The following is a 23,045-nucleotide window of genomic DNA, read 5'->3' as shown; positions in this document are numbered from 1 at the left end:
AAGCAACAGAAAGATAAAAATGTTATTGTAACTGCTGACATGATGGCTGTTTGGCACCAGAGAATCTATAGTAAATTTAATGTTTCATTATTGAAATGAAATTTGAGTTGTGCCAAATCAGTGAAAAGCCAGGTGGCCAGACTAACCTCTGATAGTGAAGATGCTGATGCATTTGTTCTCAGAAGCAGCCAAAAATGTTCCCCCTGCACTCCAGCATACAGGGGACACCAGATGAGTTCTACCAGCCCTCTCGGTGTTCGCTTCATCTGCATTACTGAAAGGAGTCATACAGCAGGGGGATCTTTAGGTTACAGCCTTTGTAGTATTGATAGTATTAATCTAAAGTTATCTTGAGTGTGAAATCTCACCAAATGGATTTCAGTTTTTAGGAACTGCCGATTCATTACTATGACAATACAGCAATGGCTGGCAGTCATGCTGCCTGTATCTAAGGTACTGTATATCCTATCCCTACATACAGGGCCGACTGCTGCTTGGACACCAGAAATAGCTGTCAAAAACTGGGAATAGTGGAGTATGCTTTCTCTTTGTCCTGTAGTTCCAGAAAAATGCATCACAGAAATGATGCACATCATGAAATCGTCATGCAATCCTGCACAACATTCCCTGAGCACACACTGCTGTGTGGATGAGGTCCAGATGGATTTGTACAGAGCAGGAGAGGCCATGGGTGACTGCAAAAATGTTGAACCTGTAGCTGCTACCTACCACTGTTGAATTTCAACTGGATCAATGTTTTCCTGGCCAATGAGAAGCTCTCTCGCTCTCATCTGGTCATAGTGAGAGGGATCACTGCTGTGGGAGGACAAATAAACAGCAGAAACTGTGGTTGTCCCCCACCCAAACTAGTGCATCCTGATCTCTCAGAGAACAGGATATGGGGCACTGTGTTTTCACTTGCCACATAAACACCTATTCTGGGCTAGCTAAACCACATCAATATCTGATTGGCTGATTGGCCAGTTATTGCTGTTCAGCAAAGGGAACTGTCACAGATACAAAATTAACGATGACTGACCATCAACACTATCCCCCAAAAGGTCTAACAAACCAATATAAAGAAGCTCTACAACTATTGGTAAAGTAAGGCTAAAAAAACAAAACAAAACAATCAAACAAACAAAAAAACAGAATTATACTTAAAAAATTAAATACTTAATGAAGTCCTCTCTCGACACAACGATCTACTGAATGAAGGAGAAGTAACCTTGTGATACAGGAGAGCGTGGTCTGCAACTCAGCAGTGTTTTGGCTGATGCTCCACAACTGCACCATCCTGTCCTGAGACCATGTAGCCAGTAAACTCTGCTCGTTATTCCAGGAACAGTACGTCACCTAAACAGAACAGAGTAACACATAACTTTATTGTTGTTAGTGATGACATATTTATACCAATCATATACTTAAAACAGAATTCATGGGCAATTAAAACTCAGGGATACTGATCAGTACCAATGACTCAACAATCACTTTGCCAGGTGTTTAGACTTTTAGGCCCTTATTATCAACACTGTGCAGAAAGGTTTCAAAACGCTGTCTTACCAATAAAATTGAGAGACGTTTTTATAAACAAGACAATTTATACAGGGGCATCCCAGTGGTAGAAGATATACCATTAAGGTTATGTGATTGTTACAAAGGCCCGGATCCAGTTCTACTGTAACTATCCAAAATAAATAGAAGATTTATATTTACTAAATGTGTGCAAGTACACCAATAAATCAGCTACCTTGCCATACTTTCTAAATGAATTAACATAAAAACATTATTAAAGTTTAACAATGGACATTACTTAAACTCAGAAGCAAAAACTACTTGGTCTGTGAAAAATTAAAAATGAACAATCAACAATTACCAAACCAAAATAGAGAAATATAGCCTGAGAATAGGTGAAAATGCCCGGTATCTCTGCTAGTGATTACAGAGTGAGAGCAGCTTAACTGATCAGGACCAGTCACTTTAGACTTTCACCTGTCTGATTAAGGCATTGATGAGCTTAAGGAGCAATTACACTACATTAAAATTTAGAAAACCCTGCAGTTACCAACAGGCCACTGATAGCAGCTCCCAGGAGGCGAAAGCACAGTGAGTAGCTGTTTTGTAAAATGAATGTGTCACGTGTCTAAACAACATTCAGCAAAGCCAAACATGCATCACAAATGTCTGTTATGAGAGATGAATTTGTTGAATGATGGTAATATTTTTGCGTTATATGTGCAGTTCAATGGGCAATGATGTAAGGAAATCCAGCAGGAGGAGGAGCTGTTTCATGACAACCTGTCACACAGCAGTACAGAACTGTTTTGTGCCAGTGGCTACCATTTTAAGTTATCATGCCTGCATGGTGCATAATACAGCTGGACGAAATGAACTGTCTAAACAATTTATTGGTATAACATGATGACACGCCTGTCAACCCTCCAGCTGAGAGCCACTTCGCACCTTGCAGTTTGCCAAATGCTCAAAAAACAATCATGACAATGAGTCATATGATGCAGGCACAGTGTGCCACATGCAAACACTGTTGTCATGGAAATGGCAAGGTAAGCTGGTAAGCAGTGTTATGTATCTTGGCAGATGGTAATATTTACCAATTGTACGTGGCCGAATCAGTAGGAAGAAGAGTGAAAACATTTTCTCCAACAAAAGCCTTTAGCACAGTTATTTGTTAGTCTTTCATTCCCTAAAATTCTGAAATGGCAGAGGCTTCCAGTACGCAACCAAAGTTGCCACAATGCCATCAGTTTTGTTGAATCAATGTCTCGTTTAGAATAGGCCTACCACCTCTTGGATCAGTCACCAAAACTATGATTGGACTGTTCACTTTGTGGATGAACCTTAATGTTAGCTGTCTACTGAGGAGGCAGGTCAAACATGTCTTATGCAATGTTCAGCTTGCAAAATTCGTCTGGTTTGCAAGGTAAACAGTATGTACTTGAAATCTAAACTACTGTAGCCTAAGCACATCTATATTTATTATGAAAAAGCCTATTTGATTGTATCAGTCCCCCTGTTCCTGTCACTTTTGGTTGTTTGGTTGTCTTTCTTTGCTTAGATGCCGCTGATTCTCCTTTTCAACTACATGGTGCTGTATATACACATTGTTATAGCTGTGTTAAGTTTTCAAGCCTAAGTACAAACTGACAAATCCAACTCTGTGCTTAAACAAGATCACACACATGGTTTACACATATATTTGTATGTACAAAACATTAATAAATGAGGGCCCTGGCATCAAAAGTCACTTTCTTTTCCCAAGATTACAAGGTGATAGGACAAGCGTCAACAGAAGTAATGTATGGTGGAAGATATCTTCAACATTCTGTCCCAAATGACACTGTTCATATGAATCTCACTTCAGAATTAAACTCCAGGTCCCTCACCTTGCTGTAATGTCCTTCCAGCTTCTTGAGTGGACATTTGCGCAAGTCCCCAGCTAGGTCACTGTAGGTTTGGGGCCGATTAGGACTGTCCCTTTCTGTGGCAGCTAATGCCTGCACCAGCTGCTGGGCTGCCCACTGACGATGCTTACTGGTCAGCCTAGCAGACAGGACACATGCTGCCAATGCATTGGCCAGCTCCAGAGGGCCCACTCTAGCTCCGAGCTGGGGTACATGTGTAAGGGGCAAGGAGGAAGACACCCCTGGGTTTCCTGCATCTGGGTCAAACAGAGACATATGCAGCAGGTCACTTGGTTCTATTGTGAAATAAATGCCATAAAATTTAATTCTTAGATATCAACCCCAAACACCTGACATGACCCCTGGCATACTTGAATGCCTTCCACATAGCCTCACCTTTGGCCTCATTTTCCGCTCTATCTGGAGTGTAACGGTAGCGGATGCCCTTTTCAGTGAGCAGAGACACCAGGCTTTGAGTGACAAGGAATGTAGGTGGGGTCTGCTCCTTGTAATCCTGGTGGGCTCCGTGGAACCCAGCTATTAGACTGGAGTTCAGATGGCCTCTCTGCTGTGGGTCACTGATTGCCCCAATGTTCATCCCTGTGGCTGCTGCCATGAGGTCCTGCAGCAAGAAGAGAATTACAATTTCAGAATTACAGCTCAATATCTATTTACCTGTCAACAATCAAATAATCCTCTTAATCCAGGATAATCCTGGATCCTGGATCATGAACTATCAAGAATTATTAGTATATATTTTTCAAAACACAGGATTTGACGCAACTTTGCCTTGTGTTAAATAATTCGATCAAGTGGACATGTTCGACCTTACATGCTTTGTTGAATAAGGCACCTGACACCCCCTAAAAAGTTGTTTGATCTGACATCCCAAAATAAATCATCTTCCGCTGCTCTGATCAGACCCACACTGTGTTACACTGAACCTATGCTCTTCTGCCAGAGGAAACTATTTTTAACATTTCACTGATCAAAACATTTCCAAATTCAAGATTATTAACACCAACAAGAGGCCAGCAGGACAACTAAAATTGCTCACTCAGCATAAGAAGCCAAATTCTGACACCAAACATGAAATGCAACTATCTAAGACAATTAAAGTAAGTGCTGAGGACAATGGATTCTATATACTTCTGCTACCAAAGCTATCACACCTGAAACTGACTATCTTAGGCAAAAAATGGATTTATATGCTCTATGTTCAACCGGGCATCTGGTTGTTGCTTCTGGCTGTTTCTGAACCACAACTGTTTATGGTCTACCTTAATCTGTGACCAAAAATGTGTACACAAGGAGTGGGAGCCCTGAGTAAATGAGAGGCTATGGCTGTACACCAATTGTGTCTAATTTTTTCCGATGTACTATTCAGCCTAAGTTGCTAGTTCAGAGATTCAAGCTTCTTTTCATATGTGCCTCATTTATTGCGTCGTCCCATAGTGCAATGAACTGTTGATTGCTGGATAACAGTACCGAGTAATTTTTTCTGGTGAGGATTACTTCTAAATTGCTGACCTAGATAGTCTGCTCGGTTTCTCAATTTCTAGCTGAACACTACTCCAGGTGACATCATTAACTAGCAAACCTTTAACAAAAGAAGAACTAAATCAGGGAAATCCCCTGGAGCAGTCTTTGGTTATAATGAAAACCTGTAGAGTATCAGTCCCCTGTGGCACACATCTGACCATCCCTTGAACATACAGAGGTAACTATGAGATACCATTCTACAGTAATACACAGGTGAGGCAGCGCAGTGCTATTTGCGAAAATAAATATAATTACAACATCCCAATAAAGATAAAAAAAACCTGTATTATAGGCTCACAGTATGAGGGTGAAGAAGCCTGACCTGAGTGCAGATGTCCACCAGTTCTCTATAGGCAGTCGGGCTGTGGGACACCAGACCGCCGATGGCTGAGCAAAGGAAGCTGAGGGAAGTCGAGCTGCTGCGTTCTGTGGCCAGGCCCCGGACGCCTAACCCCTGCTTGTCCACATGGGTATGGGCCCTGCCCGCTGCTGCCAGAGACATTAACCGCACCAAGATGCGGATATCTGCCAGACCCAAGGACTCCAGGGCGCTTGACTGGCTATACACGGATGCGCTGGGAGAGAAGCATAAGTAGAAACTGGAGAAATCATTTAAAACATCAAAACAATAATACACAACAATGAATGAGTAAAAATGTAAATGAGGAGTAATTCTGGACAAATATACCTAGAGGCTGTCTGAGACAGTGCTCTCATCACCATGCTGTAAGCTAGCAAAATCTGGGCTGTGGAGGTGACTCTCCTTAAAGCTTTCAGTCTATCCTGGGAGTTCTTCAAAGACAGCGCCTGCTCCCCCAGGCTCAGAGAGGGTTTCTGGTCAGCAAGGACGATCCCTGGTGAAGAAATACATATAAGTGTCAGTTTAGAGTAGCTTTTCCTACGCTATGTTTTGCAGCTGTCTAAAGGGTGCTTATCACACATGCAAGAACATTTTGCAAATCTGACAGTTCTGATTGTATAATCGATACTACATATACACAATTGTTGGTGCCTGTACCACTAAGCGATTTGAGAAACTGCATAGTAGCTCTAGGAGTTTTTCTCGAGTTAGCCTTTTACTTTGCAGTGTTTCGGTCATTCTTGCCTTGGTCAGCTTGTAGAAAATTTACATTTGCAAATTTTGATTGGAAAATATGACAAACAACAGTTAATATAACAGTGCTGTACCTTTGGGAGCCAGTGCTCTCATATGATCTGCAGAGCTATGACCCAGGGCTCCCAGAGGATCTGCCTCACTGAAGGTGATGGGGTCTGGCACCTGCCTCTTTTCAGTCAGTCCCAGTGGTCTCAGCAAGAGCCCAAAGTCCTCGAGCCCCGTCAGTTTGTCTGTGTCACCGTCATCTTGGTGGCCTATTTCCCAGTCATCTGCATGGGACACAGAAGAACCATTTATCTTCTAAAATCCGACATAACCTACTGTGGTGTGGCACTGACATGCCAAAATGCAAAGGTACAAAGTGAATAGATCCATTCAGTACCATCAGAAGTGCTGTCCAGTTGGCCAATCAAATCATATGTTTGCCCTTTCATCCTAGGAAAAACAATGACACAGCAAATAATTACTCTAGATTTTTGCCTCACTCTCTCTTAAAACCATAAATACAAAAATACATGCATACACAGACAGTGCCTTCAAGAAAGTATTCAACTAGACTTTTAAGCATTTTGTGGTCAACACAAAATACCCCCTTTTGACAAAGTGAAACATGTTTTTAGAAGTACTTGCTGATTTATTAAAAATGAGATACAGAAGCTTTTCAATACCTTGAGTAACTTGAGTAATACGGTAGGACCTCGATTATACATATGTCTTACTATTCATGTTACTATATGTGTATATGTACCATTTACATATGAATCATTCTGTATATTGGTCTTCATGTGAAGTCACTGTCTGTCTGGCCATACTGTATGTTCCACCTCTATCGTACCTGTCATGACTTGAACCCGGGTCCCCAAGGTTTGCAGCCAAATACTTCTCCCTGCAGGAGCTGCAGAGGAGGTAAAAGGGAAAGTTGGAGCCACATTCCCCCCTGAACCAGACATCCACATAGGCTCCTGTGCTGTCGTAACCCCTGCGTGCATCACTCTGCCCACAGCCCGGGTGTTGCTGCTTTATGTGATTGTTGAACTGCAAGGTAAAGGTGTTGCACAGCTCGCACTTCACCATCTGATTGTGCTCTTCTCCAGCCTAAAGAAAGAGAGAAAATAAAGATTTGGTAGATCATAGTAAGTATAATACTAGGGGCAATGGTCCTTATTCACAAACTGTAGGTATAAAGCTATAACTGCAACTAAAAATATGAGTTATTAACTCCATTATTTGTCATATTATGATTGAAATCATCATTGGAATATCTATCAAATAACAGCAAGTAGATTTGATTTATTTATTTAGTCCACATCAAACAGCCTTTGCTATGGTACTGTGTGTCACCTCAACCATCTGAAGTGCATCTCTCTCCAAACTGCAGAATGCAGGGGTGAGCAGATCCTCATAAGTTTCTTCATGGTAGGGGTCATCCATGTAGCCAAGTTCTGACTCCTCCTCAACAGAATATGGGTGAAACTCCACCTGCTCTGGCCAATCAGAGACCCCGGGGTCTTGGCGGTACAGCTGAGACAGGGGGTTGGGTGATGGCAAGTCTTCAAGAGAATGAAGACAAAAGTTACATTTGCCACAAAGTACAGTAAGTGCACAATGAGAGGTCAATATATCCGTTTTGTTTTCAAGCTGCAACAAAACAAAACAAAACAAAACAAAACAAAACAAAACAAAACAAAACAAAACAAAACAAAACAAAACAAAACAAAACAAAACAAAACAAAACAAAACAAAACAAAACAAAACAAACTGCATGTCAGGCTGTTATCCTGTCAAAACAAAATAAAGATGAAGACCGCACACTTATCTCTCTAAAAAATACTTACTGGGATTGCATTAGCATCAAATCAACATGTTTTGGCCTTGCATCTTTTATAAAACGCAGACAAACTTGCTCCTCATTATCCAATCTATGAGACAATCTAAGTAGGCCTGAGCTATACTTGTTTTTAGAATTTAACATTATCTTTATTACTATATAGGCTAGAACTAGCCAACTTGCTTGACAAAGAACATGTTGGTAAAAACATCACTATTAAGTAATGAAAGTCTGAATGTAGTAGCACATCTATGTGACCATAGACAGGGATTCTGACCTGCCCTTCGGGACGACGTCCTCTGACCCAGGCCAGAGCGTCGTCGTCGGGCTGGAGGAGGTCTGTTCCTGGTCAAGTGGACATCCAAGAAGTTTTCCCTTTCCACCCAGTCAAGCCCAGGCAACAGGCTGCAAACAAAATAAAATGTAGTCCATCACATTTAGTTATATAAATCTCCACAGTGCTAATCTCAGCTGCAAAATGTCAAGTTTCTCAAATTGCTGACCTCTCACTGGGCTCACTCGTGGGCGCCTCAGGACACTGCACTGTCTCTGGCCCGTCTGGGGACAGGGTGTCAGAAGTACTGTCCAGTCTATGAGACCCAGCTGCTTGCTGCTCCTCAGCCAAAGGATGCTCTAGCATCCAGCTGGCCAACACCTCAATAGTCCGGGAGTCAGCCTCACCTACTACATCTAGAAGGGACCACAAAGTGGGGGAGTGTCAGAGTTCAGGATCTTATGGGTCATAGAAGTGTTAACCTAATCACTTTAAGGTCAGCCTGGCACAGTGAGACTGAGGATCAAGAATGCATGATGATGGTTTAATTTGTGATATGTGTAATAGGTGGTGGCTGGAAATTATGAAATTATATGGAATTAAAAATATATGGAGTTGAGAGGAAGGAAGCCAGCTGGCAAAAAAATAAGGTGGTGCCCAAAAATTACCATGCATACTTGACAATGTGAAGAAACAACCATGCCCTCTCTACTTATTTTGAAAGCCGACACTTCCAGTGTCTTGTTTAATCCACCCAGTAATTAGGGCTGGAGGCAAAACATGAAATAAAAATGAGTTGAGGTGAAACATGTTTACTGCACTATATAATACTAAATCCAACTTTGTTTGTTTTTTTTTTTTTTTGTTTTTTTTTGTTTCAAAGAAGGGTATGAATGGAAAACAAAATGCAAGTCAATCAAAGTATATTTCTAAATAAGACTTAAAAGATAGCTAAACAAACTTTATAACAAAATTTCAAGTAGTTTTTATAGAAAAATAATGAATAATGAATATTTGCCAATTTTAACTTAAGTTAGTGTACTATTGCAGCAGAAACTCAGAATCACAGTATTAGCATATCCACTGTCTAGATACTAAAATTAAGAGCATAACTCCTTTGCACTATCATTTTGCATAAATTTCCCCTTAAGTAGCTTCAATGTTAGTTAATACTTTTTTCCATTTTGGATGATAATGCCACATATATATTCTGTATTTGCTGGTCGCAACACTTCACTGAAGCTACATCACACGTATACTGAGAGAAAAATTCAAACCTAAGACGCCACTGTGCCATGGCTGCAGCATTACATCAAACAAAAATATCTAGAAGTCATCTGCATCATTCTATAAACATTTCCATGTAATTCAGCAGGACATACTTGGGATTTTTGGAAACCTTTGGATCATCTCTCAAATTAAAAATAAGGTTCTGTGGGTTTGAAAAAAGCTTTGTTGCACAGCATGCATTTGTAATGGCGAATCCACCAATGGGATCAAAGGATTTTCTATATGAGAAAAAAAAGTTTTCTTTTTGATAAATAATAATTTTCTACATTCAACTAACATGAGAAAGCCACAGCACACAGTTGGCAGAGAGATATTAAACCCCACAAAAAGCAGATGAAGCATTATTTCTATGACTGCAGACACACTCCACACAGCAGTACCTGCTGCCTCCATGGCCTGGTAGATATGTCTCATAGAGAAGCCCATTTCTAGCAAACGACCGGCGACAAACATTTGTGTCCATTCTAGTGTTTGAGGAGAAAAGGAAAAGAATAGAAAAAAGAGAAAACAAAAACAAGCCCATATCTGCATGCTATTTTTTTTTCTTTTTCAGACTATAATGAAATCCATCAGATCAATAAGATTTTTTTTTAAATTGTTAAATATTTCATTTCTTAGCTTAATAGGCCTGCAGTGCAAGAGGAGACACTCCATCTCAAGCACACTCAGCCAAGCACAAAATCCATCATGAATGATTAATAGCACATCTATAACCAATCAACTTAGCTTATTGCGTCAGAGCAAATCAATGTAAGAACAAAACCTTTTAGTCTGCTGCTCTTCCCAAAATTGTTAGGTAAAACATTTGCACTAATAACGGTGCCATACAAGCACAAACTGTGAGTGCACGAACTGTGTCCACATGCATGTTTTGTTGTCACACCTGTTCAACAGCAGAGCAAAACACATGCCGTTTTTAGCAACAAGTAACACTTGTGACTAAGTTGAACATTTAAGACAAATAGTCTTAAATGCAATCTGCATTTGCCTGTTGAGTATTCCATATGTCTACGTTCCTACTGAAACGCAGGTGTGATGTTTAACTCACCTTTCCATTTGAAAGTTTGAAATATAAAGCCAATATATAGTGTGTGAAAAAGAGGCTAGCAACTAGAAATCTAGCCAAACCAGTGTCTATTCACCACGGTATGATGCTGTACTTTTGGTTACCAGTAAACTGCTTTCAAAGGTTTTGAACTACAAGATTCATATAAGTATATTTTTGGTTTTCATGTACTGCTTTCCATCCATCACTTTCTGTTGGGTATGTGTATATAATTCCTTAATATTTGTCATGATCTCCACAGCTTTTCTCCTATTAAAGTCTATTTTCTTGTTCTTACCCAGGCTACTCCTGGCCTGTGTGCTGTAGGGACTAGGTTCCATGAAGCTGGTCTGCTGTTCTGTGAAGGCATCACAAGAAGCAGAGCTGGCCAGGCTGAAGCAAGGGTGCAGCATGGGGGGAGTGCTAACCAGGCCTGTGACTGAAGGGAACCGAGCTAGCACCATCTGCCTAGAGGGAATGAAGATATATACAATAACAACAACACACGGTGCGAGTAGCTCTACACTGATACCTGTCAGACCTGGCCAAACATATTTGAAAAGGTATCTGAAGGCATGAGGTGATCGATGTAGCTTGCCAGACACTTGATGAGGCCCAGAAGTGAAAATAATAAAGCCTGTATCTGCTTGGTAAAATATCTGAAATATTATCAATAATCTGCTCAAGTCTGACTGTGATATGAACTCCAACTCAGTCGATAAGATCTGAGGTACAAGAAGAGGCTTAATGTGCCATGTGTGCTGAGACAGGACTGAGAGATGTGTGTGCTATCCTTGCAGAAAATGTTTTGGAGAAAACTTCCCTGGGGAGTTCTGGTTTGTTTTCAACTGAAGGGCAATGACACTGTTCTGTCATGTTAATGTTGCAATCGCTGTGCGTATTAAAACACTGGAAAACATGACAGATTCCTGCTTCTTGGCAAATTATTTTGTCTTTTCCAGGGTATTTTTCTCTTTTTCAGTTACAGATATTGTGATGTATCACAGCTGATAATCTTAATATCCCAACATATATTGCAGAATCACCTGTATTGCGATACCATCATAGTCGTGGGTAACATATTGTGATAGTATCAGATTGCCAGTTACCCAGTGATTCGCATTCCTACTGTAGCCTGCCTCTCTTGAGAGCAAGAAAGTCATTGCCAATGTGGTCAGTCGGTGAGGTTAGGACAGGCACAGGCAGGTAGAGCTGACAGTCTGGGTTAAACATAATGCAGTCAGAATCTCTCTCTTTATCTCCCACACATACATTCACACTCATCCTAACTCACCCAGCCCCTGGACCTCAGACAAGCTGCTGCTACCGACAGATAGAGATCTGTAGCAACCAGTGAGAGCATGAGAATTGCCAAAACCTGTGCTTGTGTGTGCATGTGTCTGAGAATAATATTTGTTGACTAAACACTGAATTTGAATACCTTTAAACCAATGTTTCATTCCGTTTCATCCACTCTTAAATCATATAATCTCTTTGTAATAAGCCAGCTTCTGTACTCACTGGAGAAAGTTGATTGGGAGGAAAGGGTTGAAATTCTCAAGCCCATCTGCCTGCAGGGCTGTCAGGAGAGAGGCGGCCAAGTCATTATTAGAGGAGGAGGCAGAAGCGCCATCTGACTGGCCAAAGACAGCAGTGCCTTCTGAACCTGTGCTGTAGAGGGAGACCGAGCTGGAGGACTTAGAAATGGGCTGAGAGGACAAGTGGTGGCCCGACTCTGGAAGAACAAGGTAGGGAATGTCAACATCAGATCACACACAATATGATTCAAAAGCTCCTGGTATATGCATACTAAAAACTTTATTTTATTTATTTATTTATTTTACTGCACATAAAAACCTACCAAAATCAGCTACCAATGAATTCTTAATCAAAGGAAAAAAGCTAGCTACCTTTGTGTTCTTTAGCTCCTTTGTCTTCTTGCAGTTTGCTGAGGACTCCTTTGTAGATCATGACCTGAGCCCTTTCCAGGTCAGCAAGAGACACACTCTGTTTGATAGGACAGGGCCTGACCGCCCACTTCACCATGCTCCGCACCACATACTGTAACACTGGCCTCAGCTCAGCACTCTCATCCGCTGGTCTTCTGCCTGCCTTGGGCTGGTCAGGGTTGGGGCTGGAGGATGGACTCAAGAGGGAAGTGGTAGGGTCATGTTTTGGTACCAGGAGCAAGTCTGAGAACTTTCCACAGCTAAGAATGGCAGCCAAGGATTTCAAAGCCCCAAGGAGGAGATATGAGACTCTGACTGCCCTCAGCTCAAGTGCAAAGACATCTGGTTTAAGGATCTGTGGGATTTGTGCAGTCGGGGGTAGATAGGTTAATGGACTGGAGGTCAACTCCCGATGTTCTAACATCTTCACGGCATCTTTGGGTGATGATGGGTCTCGCTCAACACTCTCCTCCTTAAACTCTGTCCTCTCATCCTTTGTCAGTCCTCTATCATCTGATACCTCACAAGCAACGTGTTCATCCAGGCAGCACTCAAACTCACTACAGGGCAAGTTCTCTTCTGAGTACTTCTTTTTAAGGGGCAAGTGCTGGCCCTGAGCCCCATGCCATTCCTGCTCCTCCAAAAGCCTCATCAAATAAATCAGATCTAACAACACTGTTGGTTTCAGTCCTCTAAGTCGCATGACGTCACAGCAAGGCATGTCACAGGGCTCCAATGACATGATCGGTGTGTCGCTGGGTGACCAAGAATTCAGGAAGCTTGGTTAGAGGAGAGGATAGGAAGATCCCACATATACAGCATGGAAAGACGGCAGGACAAATTCAAGGGGGATTAACAGATCGGGGTATGAAAAAGAGAAAAAAAGGAAAGAAGGTAAGACCTAGAAAGAACGAAGCACGAAAACATGGACGATCAGTAGGATAAATGATAGAGAAATCAAAATGACAAGACCAAAGAGGAGAAATCAATGTTAACAGAAAAGGGTGACAGAATAAGTAAAATAGAAAGGGGTGAGACTAGAAAAACTGCAAGCAATGTACGACAGAAATCCACAAGAGAGATTATTTAAACAACCCATGCAAAGATATTTTAACATAAGTGGATGTATCTCTAAATATATATCCGTAATACCTGACAGACAGGTCAGCATCCTCCCATTGAAGCTTGGCCAGGGAGCTGCCCTCCTTCAGCACCCCAAGCAGAATGCCCCTGCGCCCACTGGGCTTGTGCAGGCACAGACCCCCAGCCCGCAGTCCGCTGTCCACGCCCCCGATCAGGGCCAGCACTGGCCACACCTCAGTACACAGGACAGACAGCTGAGCCTCTGACAGGCCGAAATGATGTGCCAGCATTTCTCCTGTGTTATCACCAGCTGAATCTTTCTCTCTGTTCCTCTCTTTCTCCTCAAAGAATCTGGAGCTGAAGCCTGCGTAAGCAGAAAAGATGGTGAGTACAAAACAAAAATTAATAATTGCAGCATCAGGGAATACGCTTTCTAAGCATGATGCATGTAATGCGCCTTCATCATGACAGCAGTAACCCTGTAACTAGATAGCACTCAGGCCAGTGCTATGCAACTCTCAAGATATGCCAGCGTCACCCTTCAGATTTTAAATATACAAATTAATAATTAGTTTCATACCACATTACTAGCTTGTTTCATATCAAGAGATGCGCACATTTTTATGACTGTACCTGAAATGGAACATGGGATATGCCTGTTAAAATTGATTTGATCAGCGAAATATTTGTTCAGTGACCATTAGAGCTGCTTTTGTACCGCGGTATCAGTGTTCTGAAAAAATTGGAAGGGCCTTTATGTCTTAACAGGAAATTGGCTCTACAGCCCCATTATTTCTTCACAGCCCCATAACCAACCTTTCTACAAAGTGATATGTAAGTACATTCAGATTTTTTAGAGATATCCTTCAAAGAAACAGATGGAATAAGGTGAAAACACAGTCTCGTCCAATTTTGGTGGTGGAGCTATCATAATTGTCTGTGATAGATGCTCAAGCCAAAGATGCACTACATTTACACCTGTGGCTATGGATGAAACAGTCTACGTCTGAGGACATTCACAGGAATAAAGCTTTTTCTGGTTCCACTGATTGGTTCCTTGCTTTTATTCTCTTGTGATTTGGTGATGAAATGCAAAGTGCTGATTTTCTTCTGCCTTTAACTCCAATTGACAATAATTCTCTAGCGTTCTCTTGCACTAGTTCAGCGCTACAGTGATTTTAATGGAAGTGAGAAGAGAGGACAGGTACACAAAGATACAGTAGGTTCAACCTGCTCATAGTGGAGCAATCTGCACACTCGTGTGCCTGACCTGGCTTGAAACTCCCTAAGTCAGCCTCTTTCATCAGCGGACCGATGAGCTCCAGGTGCATCTGGATGTGCTGGTTGATGTGTGGGGTCCAGTGGTCACACTGATGGAGCCTGCGGAGGAGCTGCACACAAGCCTCCAACACTACAGTGGTCCGGGGGCTGCACAGGGGCTCCCCAGGAAGTAGGTCACTAGGCATGCCTCGCATCTGCAGGTCACACAGCGCCACCTGTGGAAAAAACAGAAGAGCCAGAAAAAGCTTTACACACATTCCACGCCTCGCCTTTCTTGCATGCCTGCCTACTTTTGATAATGTGAAGAAACAAGTTATACATGAGATTAATGACATCAGAATATATGTTTTTAACTATACTCTCAAGTGTAACCAGCAGGATATAAATAAATAAAATTATGAAGTACCTTCTCCCCAGGATTACTGCTATAGAACAACACACAAGGGTACAGCTCAGTGGCAACCACACCTTCAAATGCCAACTTCGGCTCCTAGGAGAACAACACAATCAGACAAAAATCAGTCAGAATACAGCAGTGCACAGGCTGTTGGAGTTTATCACAAAAAGGTCACTGGGCCTATAATTAAAGCCTGCTCAGACAGACCTTGTCATTCTTAGCAAAGGAGATGGTGTGAGCCTCCATATCGAGGATGCAGGTGATTACATCACCCTGGGTGAAGGAGGGAAGCATGCGGACCAGCTCCCCTCCATGATACAGATTGCCACTGTAAGCACGATATAACCACATATCAGTGGTGGTGTGGTGGTTGTAGTCCCGGATAGGCCAGCGTGAAACACCAATGCATGTGCCCTCATTGCCTTTGTTCTCCTTGGTAATGCAGAACTGAAGAGGGAGAAAGGTTTATAATATCAAGTTATCAAGTAAGTGTATTAGGCACAGTATAAAGTAAAATCTGGATAACTGTTAGAATTAAATATTAGGAATAACTCATAAATCTGTTTTAAATAACTAATAAAGGCTAAGATTTGAAGAATTTTGCCTAGAATATGATTAGTTTACTTCAGGGTAAAGCATTTCAATGATTATTTCAGTGGGTCAAATCTCGCCATCCTTTCATACCTTCCAAATGAAGCAACCGGAGGTGATGGCAGTGGTCGCCAGGCCATAACCTTTCCCTCCAGAGCCATGAGAGAGAACATTCCCATTCTCCAAAGAACAGCAAATTAGCTTGTATGGGTCAAAGGAAAAATCTCCAATAGGGATGCATTCTTCATCACTGCTGGGATCCTAGAAAACACAAGTCAGGTAATTAACACTTATTCATTAAATACAACCAATGTCCATCCCCAGTTCAATAAGCAATGTAATGATACTGGATGAATATAGTGCAAAAGTGACCAAAAAAAAACAAAAAAAAAAAACATTTCAACAGGGTGTGCATGAAGATGTGTGGGCCTTAATTGGCTCAGCTGTGCAAGAGTAAAACTGGAACAAAAATCTACAGGACAGGGGTTCTTTGAGAACTGGGTTGGGAACCACTGGTCTGGGGAATCTAAGTTAAGAGTGCAATAAGAAATGCATAAGCAGTATTAACCATGTATTGGCAATATTACCCCTGTGTCTTTTTCAGCTGTGTCCACATGGTTCTTCTCAACTAGTGGCTCTTCCCACATGTAAACAGACAGGAGTCGAAAAAGTTGTTTAACAATCTACAAAGAAACAGAAAAAAGAGGAGAAATTATGTATGAGGCCTCCTTTTGTCCAATTCAAATGAATAGCATATCAAAGTTATGGTTAAACAGAGTATAATGATTACACAGGTGTGGACTTGTGTCTAATGTAATTTTATCAACTACAACACAACAGCTCTCTGATGTCCTCAATTGACAAGGTGGATGTAGGAATTTACCAGGGCTGTTGCCAGGGAACGAAACGGTTACTTCTCTGCCATAGGCCATCTCTGATATTGCTTCAAAGAATTTGGAATATGTCCAGCTGGCCCTACACCTAGTTCCAGATGTAACCAAGCCAAGTACCTCCACATCTGGCTTCTGCATTGTTGGATCATCTGAGACCGCCTATACATATTACTGTTGAAACTGCTGGTTTGCAAAACTATAGCATTTCTGCAGAAATTGACAAAAAAGGCTCAAGGAAGCTCATCTGCATGTTTACTGAGTTGTTCACCTTAATGATGCATCATAATCAACCTGAGTGGTCAAACACTAGTTTTTGATAGTTGCTGAGCACTTTTGTAATATCTTACTAATGCACTCTGAATGCACACAGAAATGATAAGAACCTAAGGCCAAATATTGTGCATGTATCACATGTATCACCACTCCATAGTTACAAGATATCCACAGATAATCTGTGCCTCATAAATTTATTTTAATTGAATGACTTTCTTGTATGACGATAACTCAGTAAAATGTTAGACATTGCTGTATGTTGCATTATGTTTTTGCTAACTGTAACCATTTTCTGTCATCTGACCAGCAGTAGTGTATCTTACCTGTTGAATTTGAACAGTCTCAGAACAAGCAGGTAACAGTCTTTCTAAAATGTGGAAGGCCAAAAGTTTTGTTCGGAGGTTCCGGAAACGTGGGGATCCTGTGATGGTGGTGGGAGGAGGATAGAGTGGAAAAGATTTAATTATATTGCTCTACACTGTACACAGCATTCACTTTTTCTAAATATTATATCTTACCTAAAGAGCACTTGTGGGAGATGATGGCCATGAGTGGATCAATCCATTTTGCAAAAGTAGAGAGATTTTTGGTAACTCTTAGTGACAGCACACGCCTTAGAAAAACCAGGAAGTCTGCAAGCTGAGCTTCTACCACTTTGCTGTTCTCCATTCCTACAAGGAGGAAAATGTTCTCATTTTACTCAAGCCATATTGTACCCTAATCAACTAGGGCCATATCCTGCACTGGCTGAGCAAATACCACATCTGCCATTAAGAAGAATATATTTTGATCTGCTATTTGATTATACACATAGATATACATGGATATCGAATTTAAATACATTAGTATACATTGTGTCAGTTTGGTTTTAACTGGATATCATATATTGTAGTGACTTTAAATCTGCCTCACCAACTTGTTTTGTGCCGCTGGAATCTAGTTCTGTTTCCTGAGCTGTTGCTTTTTCTGCTGCCTGCTGTTGATGGAAAGTGTGCAGGACACTTTGGAGCTGCTCACACATCACTTCCATTAGAGATTGTGATACATCCACAGGCAGCGCGTCCTCATAGGAGCTGGGAATACAGGACAATTTGCTAAATGCCAACAGCACAAGCTAGTCTACTGTTAAATTTTCATCATTCAAACAACTAAACAACAGCAGTCCAGATTAATGCAAACTGGTATGCACTCTATTGCAGCTGTTTAGAGTCTCAGTAGGCTCTGTAACCCTCACCTTGCAGCTATAGTCAATATCTGGAGCAGGCGAGCACAAGCTACTTTGACAGCCCCACTCAGTAGCATGGAGCCAGAGATGGAGGCTGCACACCAGCCCTGGTTCAACAGTACACAGGTGTTGTCGGTCAGCATAGATAGAATTTCCAAAATGCCACATTTGATGACCAACACCAGGTCAACTGGCTGGTACCAGAAGTTCAGTGCAAACATCGTGGCAAGGAGAAGGTGCTGGCAGGACCCTGGATGTGATGGAGACAAGATCTTATAGGATAACAACTACAGGCAATGTGGAAAATAACAGTTAAAAAAGAACATCAACTGATTAGAGTAAAAGTTTTTGAAATATTAGCACAGTGAGTAAAGTGCAAACCTGGATATTCTCTTTCCAGCAGCACTTTTTGTCTGAGGACACACACCACCTGCTGGTAGAAAGTGTGGGCTGCAGACTGGAGCTCTTTCTGAGTATCCATGGATGCTGACTGGGTACCAGACTGGATTGAGATAAGAGGGATTAGGAAAAAATAATCCGCAAGACTAACTGTACAAAACAATGGACTCTATCATCAACACTGTTAATGGGGAGAAATACATAAAAGAGATACAGTATATAACAACTCTCCACCAGACCTTAATTAATTTTAATCCACTTTTTCTTTCTACACGTGACAATACATATGTGGAAAAAATGCTATTTTGATAACACACTGATAAGCTATACCATGTAATGCTGCATCTCATAGTTAGCTGCCGAGATAGTGCAAATAATGGGTGCTCCCAGCCCAAAGCATCCAGAGACAAACTGCAGCTGGACTGACTGCAACAGTCCAGAAAATTGTGGTGCTGCTGTGGGGCCACTGCTCTTCTCCTCCATCTCTGACAGGAAAGACGACATCTGACACAAAGCCTCCAGGCGCACCTGACAAGAAAATGAAATGGATTCAAAATACTTCAGAAAACAGTCAGTTCTGGTCGTCTGTCTGACTTATGTTAAAAGCTGCTGTACAATGGCCAGGAGAGGCAAAAGGCTACATAATTCATCGATTAATTTAGTGATAGCCTATCAATTATTTGGTTGTTTGAAACTATTTAAACAAGGAAAATGTCATTACCTCAGCTCTCTGCTGCTGCTGCAATATAGCTAAGGTAATGGCTTTTGGGTCTGCCTGACTACATGTCTGTCCACCCGGCAGGGATGGAGAGGAGACAGGCAAGTGGATGAAGCTTCCACAGAGGAAGTGGAACACCTGGTTTGCGATGGGCAAGTTATGGTTGCTACTGCAGGACATGGTGGTAGGGCTGATACACTGGCGCAGACGTTCCCAGGCATCCTTCATAATGCCCAGTGAACACAGAGGCAAGCCTAGAGAGAGCAAAGAGTATGGCATGTAAAAATATACTCCTTTTATTTCTATGATATTTGGTGAATCTTCTTTTACAGCACTTGTTGTTTATACATCAAATTTTGTGCACCCACCCCAACCAGTGCAAACAACATGATTTTGACCTTAAATATGTTTTGATATGTTTTGACCCCAAGCCTAAATATGTAAGTCTATGAAGCAATTCTTCAAAGTTTGCTGGTTTAGTAAACACTTAAACATGGTACATATCCAAACACAATGATACGATCTATTACAGCTTTTGGCATTTTGGCAAAAATTGTGGGCCAAGTCTCCCTTTTCTTGTTGGTATCTAAGACAGTTGGGAGGTGCAATATGATTAAGCTGACGTGATATGTAGGGTGTGTAATAACTTATTAAGCAATCTTGACATTCATATAAGGTTCCTGTTGGATAACTTTTCCCCATTTGCTCTTGTTTTAGATCATTCTTCAATTATTCATTCCTGCATGTATCATTGCATAAATATTAGATATATACCTTTAAATGAACAAGTGGTTAGCATTAGTTTTTCCAAAGGTGATTCAGTAAATGGGGGAGTTAATACTCTTCTATTTTGCATCATAAAAGACATTTTAGTTGCACATGCGTATGTCTCATTTGAATCCCCTTGGTTCTCCTTTTTGCAATAAGCTCATCTCCAATATCTTAAGGCATTAATTGCGTTTTCCCATATGGATTTTCCCTTCAATATTATATTTATAGACCCATTATAGAACCTTTAGCTTAAAACATTCTTTACAACACTTAAACGTGCAACATAAATTCAGAATTTTTTATAGAGGTTTGGAGATTTTTCTGAAAGCACACAGAAGGGATCACATACAATGGGGTGGGATATACCAAGTTCTTCACCAAATGTATCTGTGAATGATTTGTTTTCTCACTGTTGAACCAGCTCCAAATAAAGTGAGATTGACAAGCTAAATTATGTTGTTGGCTAGTTGAACCCTCCTTCATCTAACAACAGCTCCTTCAGTTGTTAGCGGATCTTCACACATTTTTGATATCACAAAAAATTAATGAAGTGTTAGGAAGTTTATTGAGACTGACTGAAATAACTAAATTAGTTTGGGGAAGATGTTCGCTGACTCTTTCAGTTGGAGTATTTTGTCCTTCCATTTCTAGAAATCCAATTTAATCTTCTCTAAAATGGGAAAGTCTTTTGTTTGATATTTATTATTTAAGCCATTAATATAAACAGCTAGATATTAAAGCCTATTCAAATTCCACTTAAACTGAGACAACACTGAATTAATATTTCATTGGAGCCCTTTCCTAAGTCATGCAGTTTCACAGATATCTTTCTGTCATTTATAAAAGGCCACTCCCCCAAATTTTGGAAATGAAAAAGGTCAGCTAATGTCTGTTTTCATCTTTAGTCATGTTTTTTTCTGCAGGAAAGCTATACCATAAATGTGTTTTTTACATTTTGCAGGGTTAGTGATGTCTTTAACATTAAATTTTTAATAATTTAGTAGCCAACTGCTCCATTAAATTAAAAAAATGTACCTGAGTACTTAAATGATTGAAATAAACAGTCTGGGTTACTGCATTTTAGCTTTAGCAAATACTTATACCCTGTAGGGCAGGGGTGTCAAACTCATGCCATGGAGGGCCGAGAGGCTGCAGGTTTTCATTCCAACCAACAACTCCACCAGGTGATTTCACTGATTAGTCCCGCCTCTCTGTTTGGAGGTAGGGTGATCAGTGAAATCACCTGGTGGAGTTTTTGGTTGGAATGAAAACCTGCAGCCTCTCGGCCCTCCATGGCACGAGTTTGACACCCCTGCTGTAGGGTATGAACTATAAAAATATTAGCATGACTAATTCAGTAGAAAACCTGCTTTACTTACCCATTTTATTTTTGAATGATCCTGAGGAGCTTTTGGACTGGTCTGACTAAATGAGACAGAGAAGGTATATTAGCACTTACTAGTGGTACACTGTTACATTGTTGTTACTATGTGGTTTTATTGGAATTGCTTATAAATGTTTTTTTTATAATTCAATTCATAATCAACAACAGTATACAAACATCAATGGATGGACATCAGATAACACAGTAACATGTAGTGTCCCACAGGGATCTCTTCTAGGACCGCTCCTATTCCTAATTTATATAAACAACTTGACTGCTGCATCATCCTTCATGTTCCCAGTGCCGCCAGCTTTGCTTTTGTTGCTTTGTAAAGTGTTTTTCCAGCTTAACTGTGATGTACATAACTATAATATCAGCCATGAAAAACAGTTGCACCTTCCATGTCTCGTAATGGGCACTGTCAATGTATTAGATATAAGGGGGCTAGTTATTTAGTTTAGTTTGTTGAATGTATTTTATGAGGAAGCATGTACCAAATACATTAATCTCAAAAAATGAGAAATAAATGCTCGGTACAAAATTTAGCTACAAGCTAATTTCCATCTGTAGTCCCTGGGCAAGAGACACAGTAAAATGCAGAGCCAAACCTATCATCTCCACTACAAACAACTGCAGTCAAATTGCATTTCAGTGGACAGAAATTTTCCGAAATTTTAAATATAGGCTTAGGTCCTGCCTGATGAACCTAACTATCCTGAACTGATCATATTTGACAAAAACTGACCCTTTCCTCCCTCCCTCTCTCTCTTACTTACCCTATGTCTACTTTCTATTTTATTTGCTTGATGGTTTACTTTTGTTGATTATTTGATGTTTGCACTTCTGTAATTTAAGTACAGTTAGTACTAATAGTACTTTTGTACTATTAGTCTCTTGGGGTTTTTAAATCATGGGGTTTTAAAACTTGCTTTTTTCATTTGTTCTTTTCTTCCATTCTACTGTTTGATTGTGCAAACCAATACAACCTAAAAAAAAAGAATTGGAGAGTTGGAGAAATAGGGGCTATATTGTTATAATACACAGGACTTACCCGTTTTCTACCATCAACATTAAGCTTCAGGGATTCAGCTGATAATTTCCTGAAGGAGGATGATATTGACAGTTGGTGCAAAAAGCAAACAGCTGACAAAAGCAAAAACACTATCAAAGAAAAAACGCATACATGACAAAACTTGCACACAATCCCTTCACATACACTTTACCTGGGATTCACAGCCTGTTTGTTCTCCCATACGTTGGGCTCCACCCAAGCAGGCCTAACCCCCAGTAGGAGGAACAAACAGCGGGACACCACCAGATGGCAGGCAGCAGGGAAAGACAGGCCATCCTCCGACTCCCTCCGCTTCTCCCACTGCTGCGTGGGATCAGGCTCCTTCTCTGGGCTGCCAGGGCTCTCCATGCTACTGGGGAGGGTGGAAGTGCCAAAGGACTCATACACCGTCACATTCTGCGGTAGCTGCATGGCCTCCCGGGTGGCCATGAATGACTCCAGTACTTCTGCAAAAGAGGAGAAACCCTTGGGAATCTAAGATTTATCTGATA

At 41.0% G+C, this 23,045-nt stretch overlaps 1 protein-coding gene across 3 annotated transcripts in view; it reads right to left on the bottom strand.

Annotated features, from left to right (window-relative positions):
- LOC115368605 (probable E3 ubiquitin-protein ligase HERC1) overlaps positions 1 to 23,045 on the bottom strand; it is a 64,825-nt gene that overhangs the window by 16,285 nt on the left and 25,495 nt on the right. Inside the window, exons 24-55 of one of the 3 annotated variants that reach the window (XM_030064795.1) lie at positions 22,706 to 23,000; positions 22,534 to 22,582; positions 21,478 to 21,523; positions 19,331 to 19,581; positions 18,940 to 19,137; positions 18,592 to 18,712; positions 18,220 to 18,460; positions 17,898 to 18,058; positions 17,504 to 17,656; positions 17,309 to 17,406; positions 16,407 to 16,502; positions 15,913 to 16,080; positions 15,436 to 15,675; positions 15,238 to 15,321; positions 14,821 to 15,046; positions 13,620 to 13,914; positions 12,429 to 13,246; positions 12,040 to 12,253; positions 10,817 to 10,986; positions 9,854 to 9,937; positions 8,413 to 8,599; positions 8,187 to 8,314; positions 7,423 to 7,631; positions 6,917 to 7,176; positions 6,464 to 6,516; positions 6,153 to 6,350; positions 5,653 to 5,818; positions 5,287 to 5,539; positions 3,819 to 4,044; positions 3,405 to 3,679; positions 1,229 to 1,356; positions 147 to 274 (exon numbers count right to left, since the gene is read on the bottom strand). In XM_030064795.1, the coding sequence (XP_029920655.1) occupies positions 147 to 274; positions 1,229 to 1,356; positions 3,405 to 3,679; positions 3,819 to 4,044; positions 5,287 to 5,539; positions 5,653 to 5,818; positions 6,153 to 6,350; positions 6,464 to 6,516; positions 6,917 to 7,176; positions 7,423 to 7,631; positions 8,187 to 8,314; positions 8,413 to 8,599; positions 9,854 to 9,937; positions 10,817 to 10,986; positions 12,040 to 12,253; positions 12,429 to 13,246; positions 13,620 to 13,914; positions 14,821 to 15,046; positions 15,238 to 15,321; positions 15,436 to 15,675; positions 15,913 to 16,080; positions 16,407 to 16,502; positions 17,309 to 17,406; positions 17,504 to 17,656; positions 17,898 to 18,058; positions 18,220 to 18,460; positions 18,592 to 18,712; positions 18,940 to 19,137; positions 19,331 to 19,581; positions 21,478 to 21,523; positions 22,534 to 22,582; positions 22,706 to 23,000 (6,219 nt within the window). The remainder of the gene's footprint in view (positions 1 to 146; positions 275 to 1,228; positions 1,357 to 3,404; positions 3,680 to 3,818; positions 4,045 to 5,286; positions 5,540 to 5,652; positions 5,819 to 6,152; positions 6,351 to 6,463; positions 6,517 to 6,916; positions 7,177 to 7,422; positions 7,632 to 8,186; positions 8,315 to 8,412; positions 8,600 to 9,853; positions 9,938 to 10,816; positions 10,987 to 12,039; positions 12,254 to 12,428; positions 13,247 to 13,619; positions 13,915 to 14,820; positions 15,047 to 15,237; positions 15,322 to 15,435; positions 15,676 to 15,912; positions 16,081 to 16,406; positions 16,503 to 17,308; positions 17,407 to 17,503; positions 17,657 to 17,897; positions 18,059 to 18,219; positions 18,461 to 18,591; positions 18,713 to 18,939; positions 19,138 to 19,330; positions 19,582 to 21,477; positions 21,524 to 22,533; positions 22,583 to 22,705; positions 23,001 to 23,045) is intronic. The other 2 variants (XM_030064796.1, XM_030064798.1) reach the window with 2 other exon arrangements.

This window comes from Myripristis murdjan, chromosome 12 (genome assembly GCF_902150065.1).
Source record: "Myripristis murdjan chromosome 12, fMyrMur1.1, whole genome shotgun sequence".
In the NCBI taxonomy this organism is placed as follows: Eukaryota; Metazoa; Chordata; class Actinopteri; order Holocentriformes; family Holocentridae; genus Myripristis; species Myripristis murdjan.
Note: the sequence above shows the minus strand (reverse complement) of the source record. Positions and strands in the feature narration are given on the sequence as shown.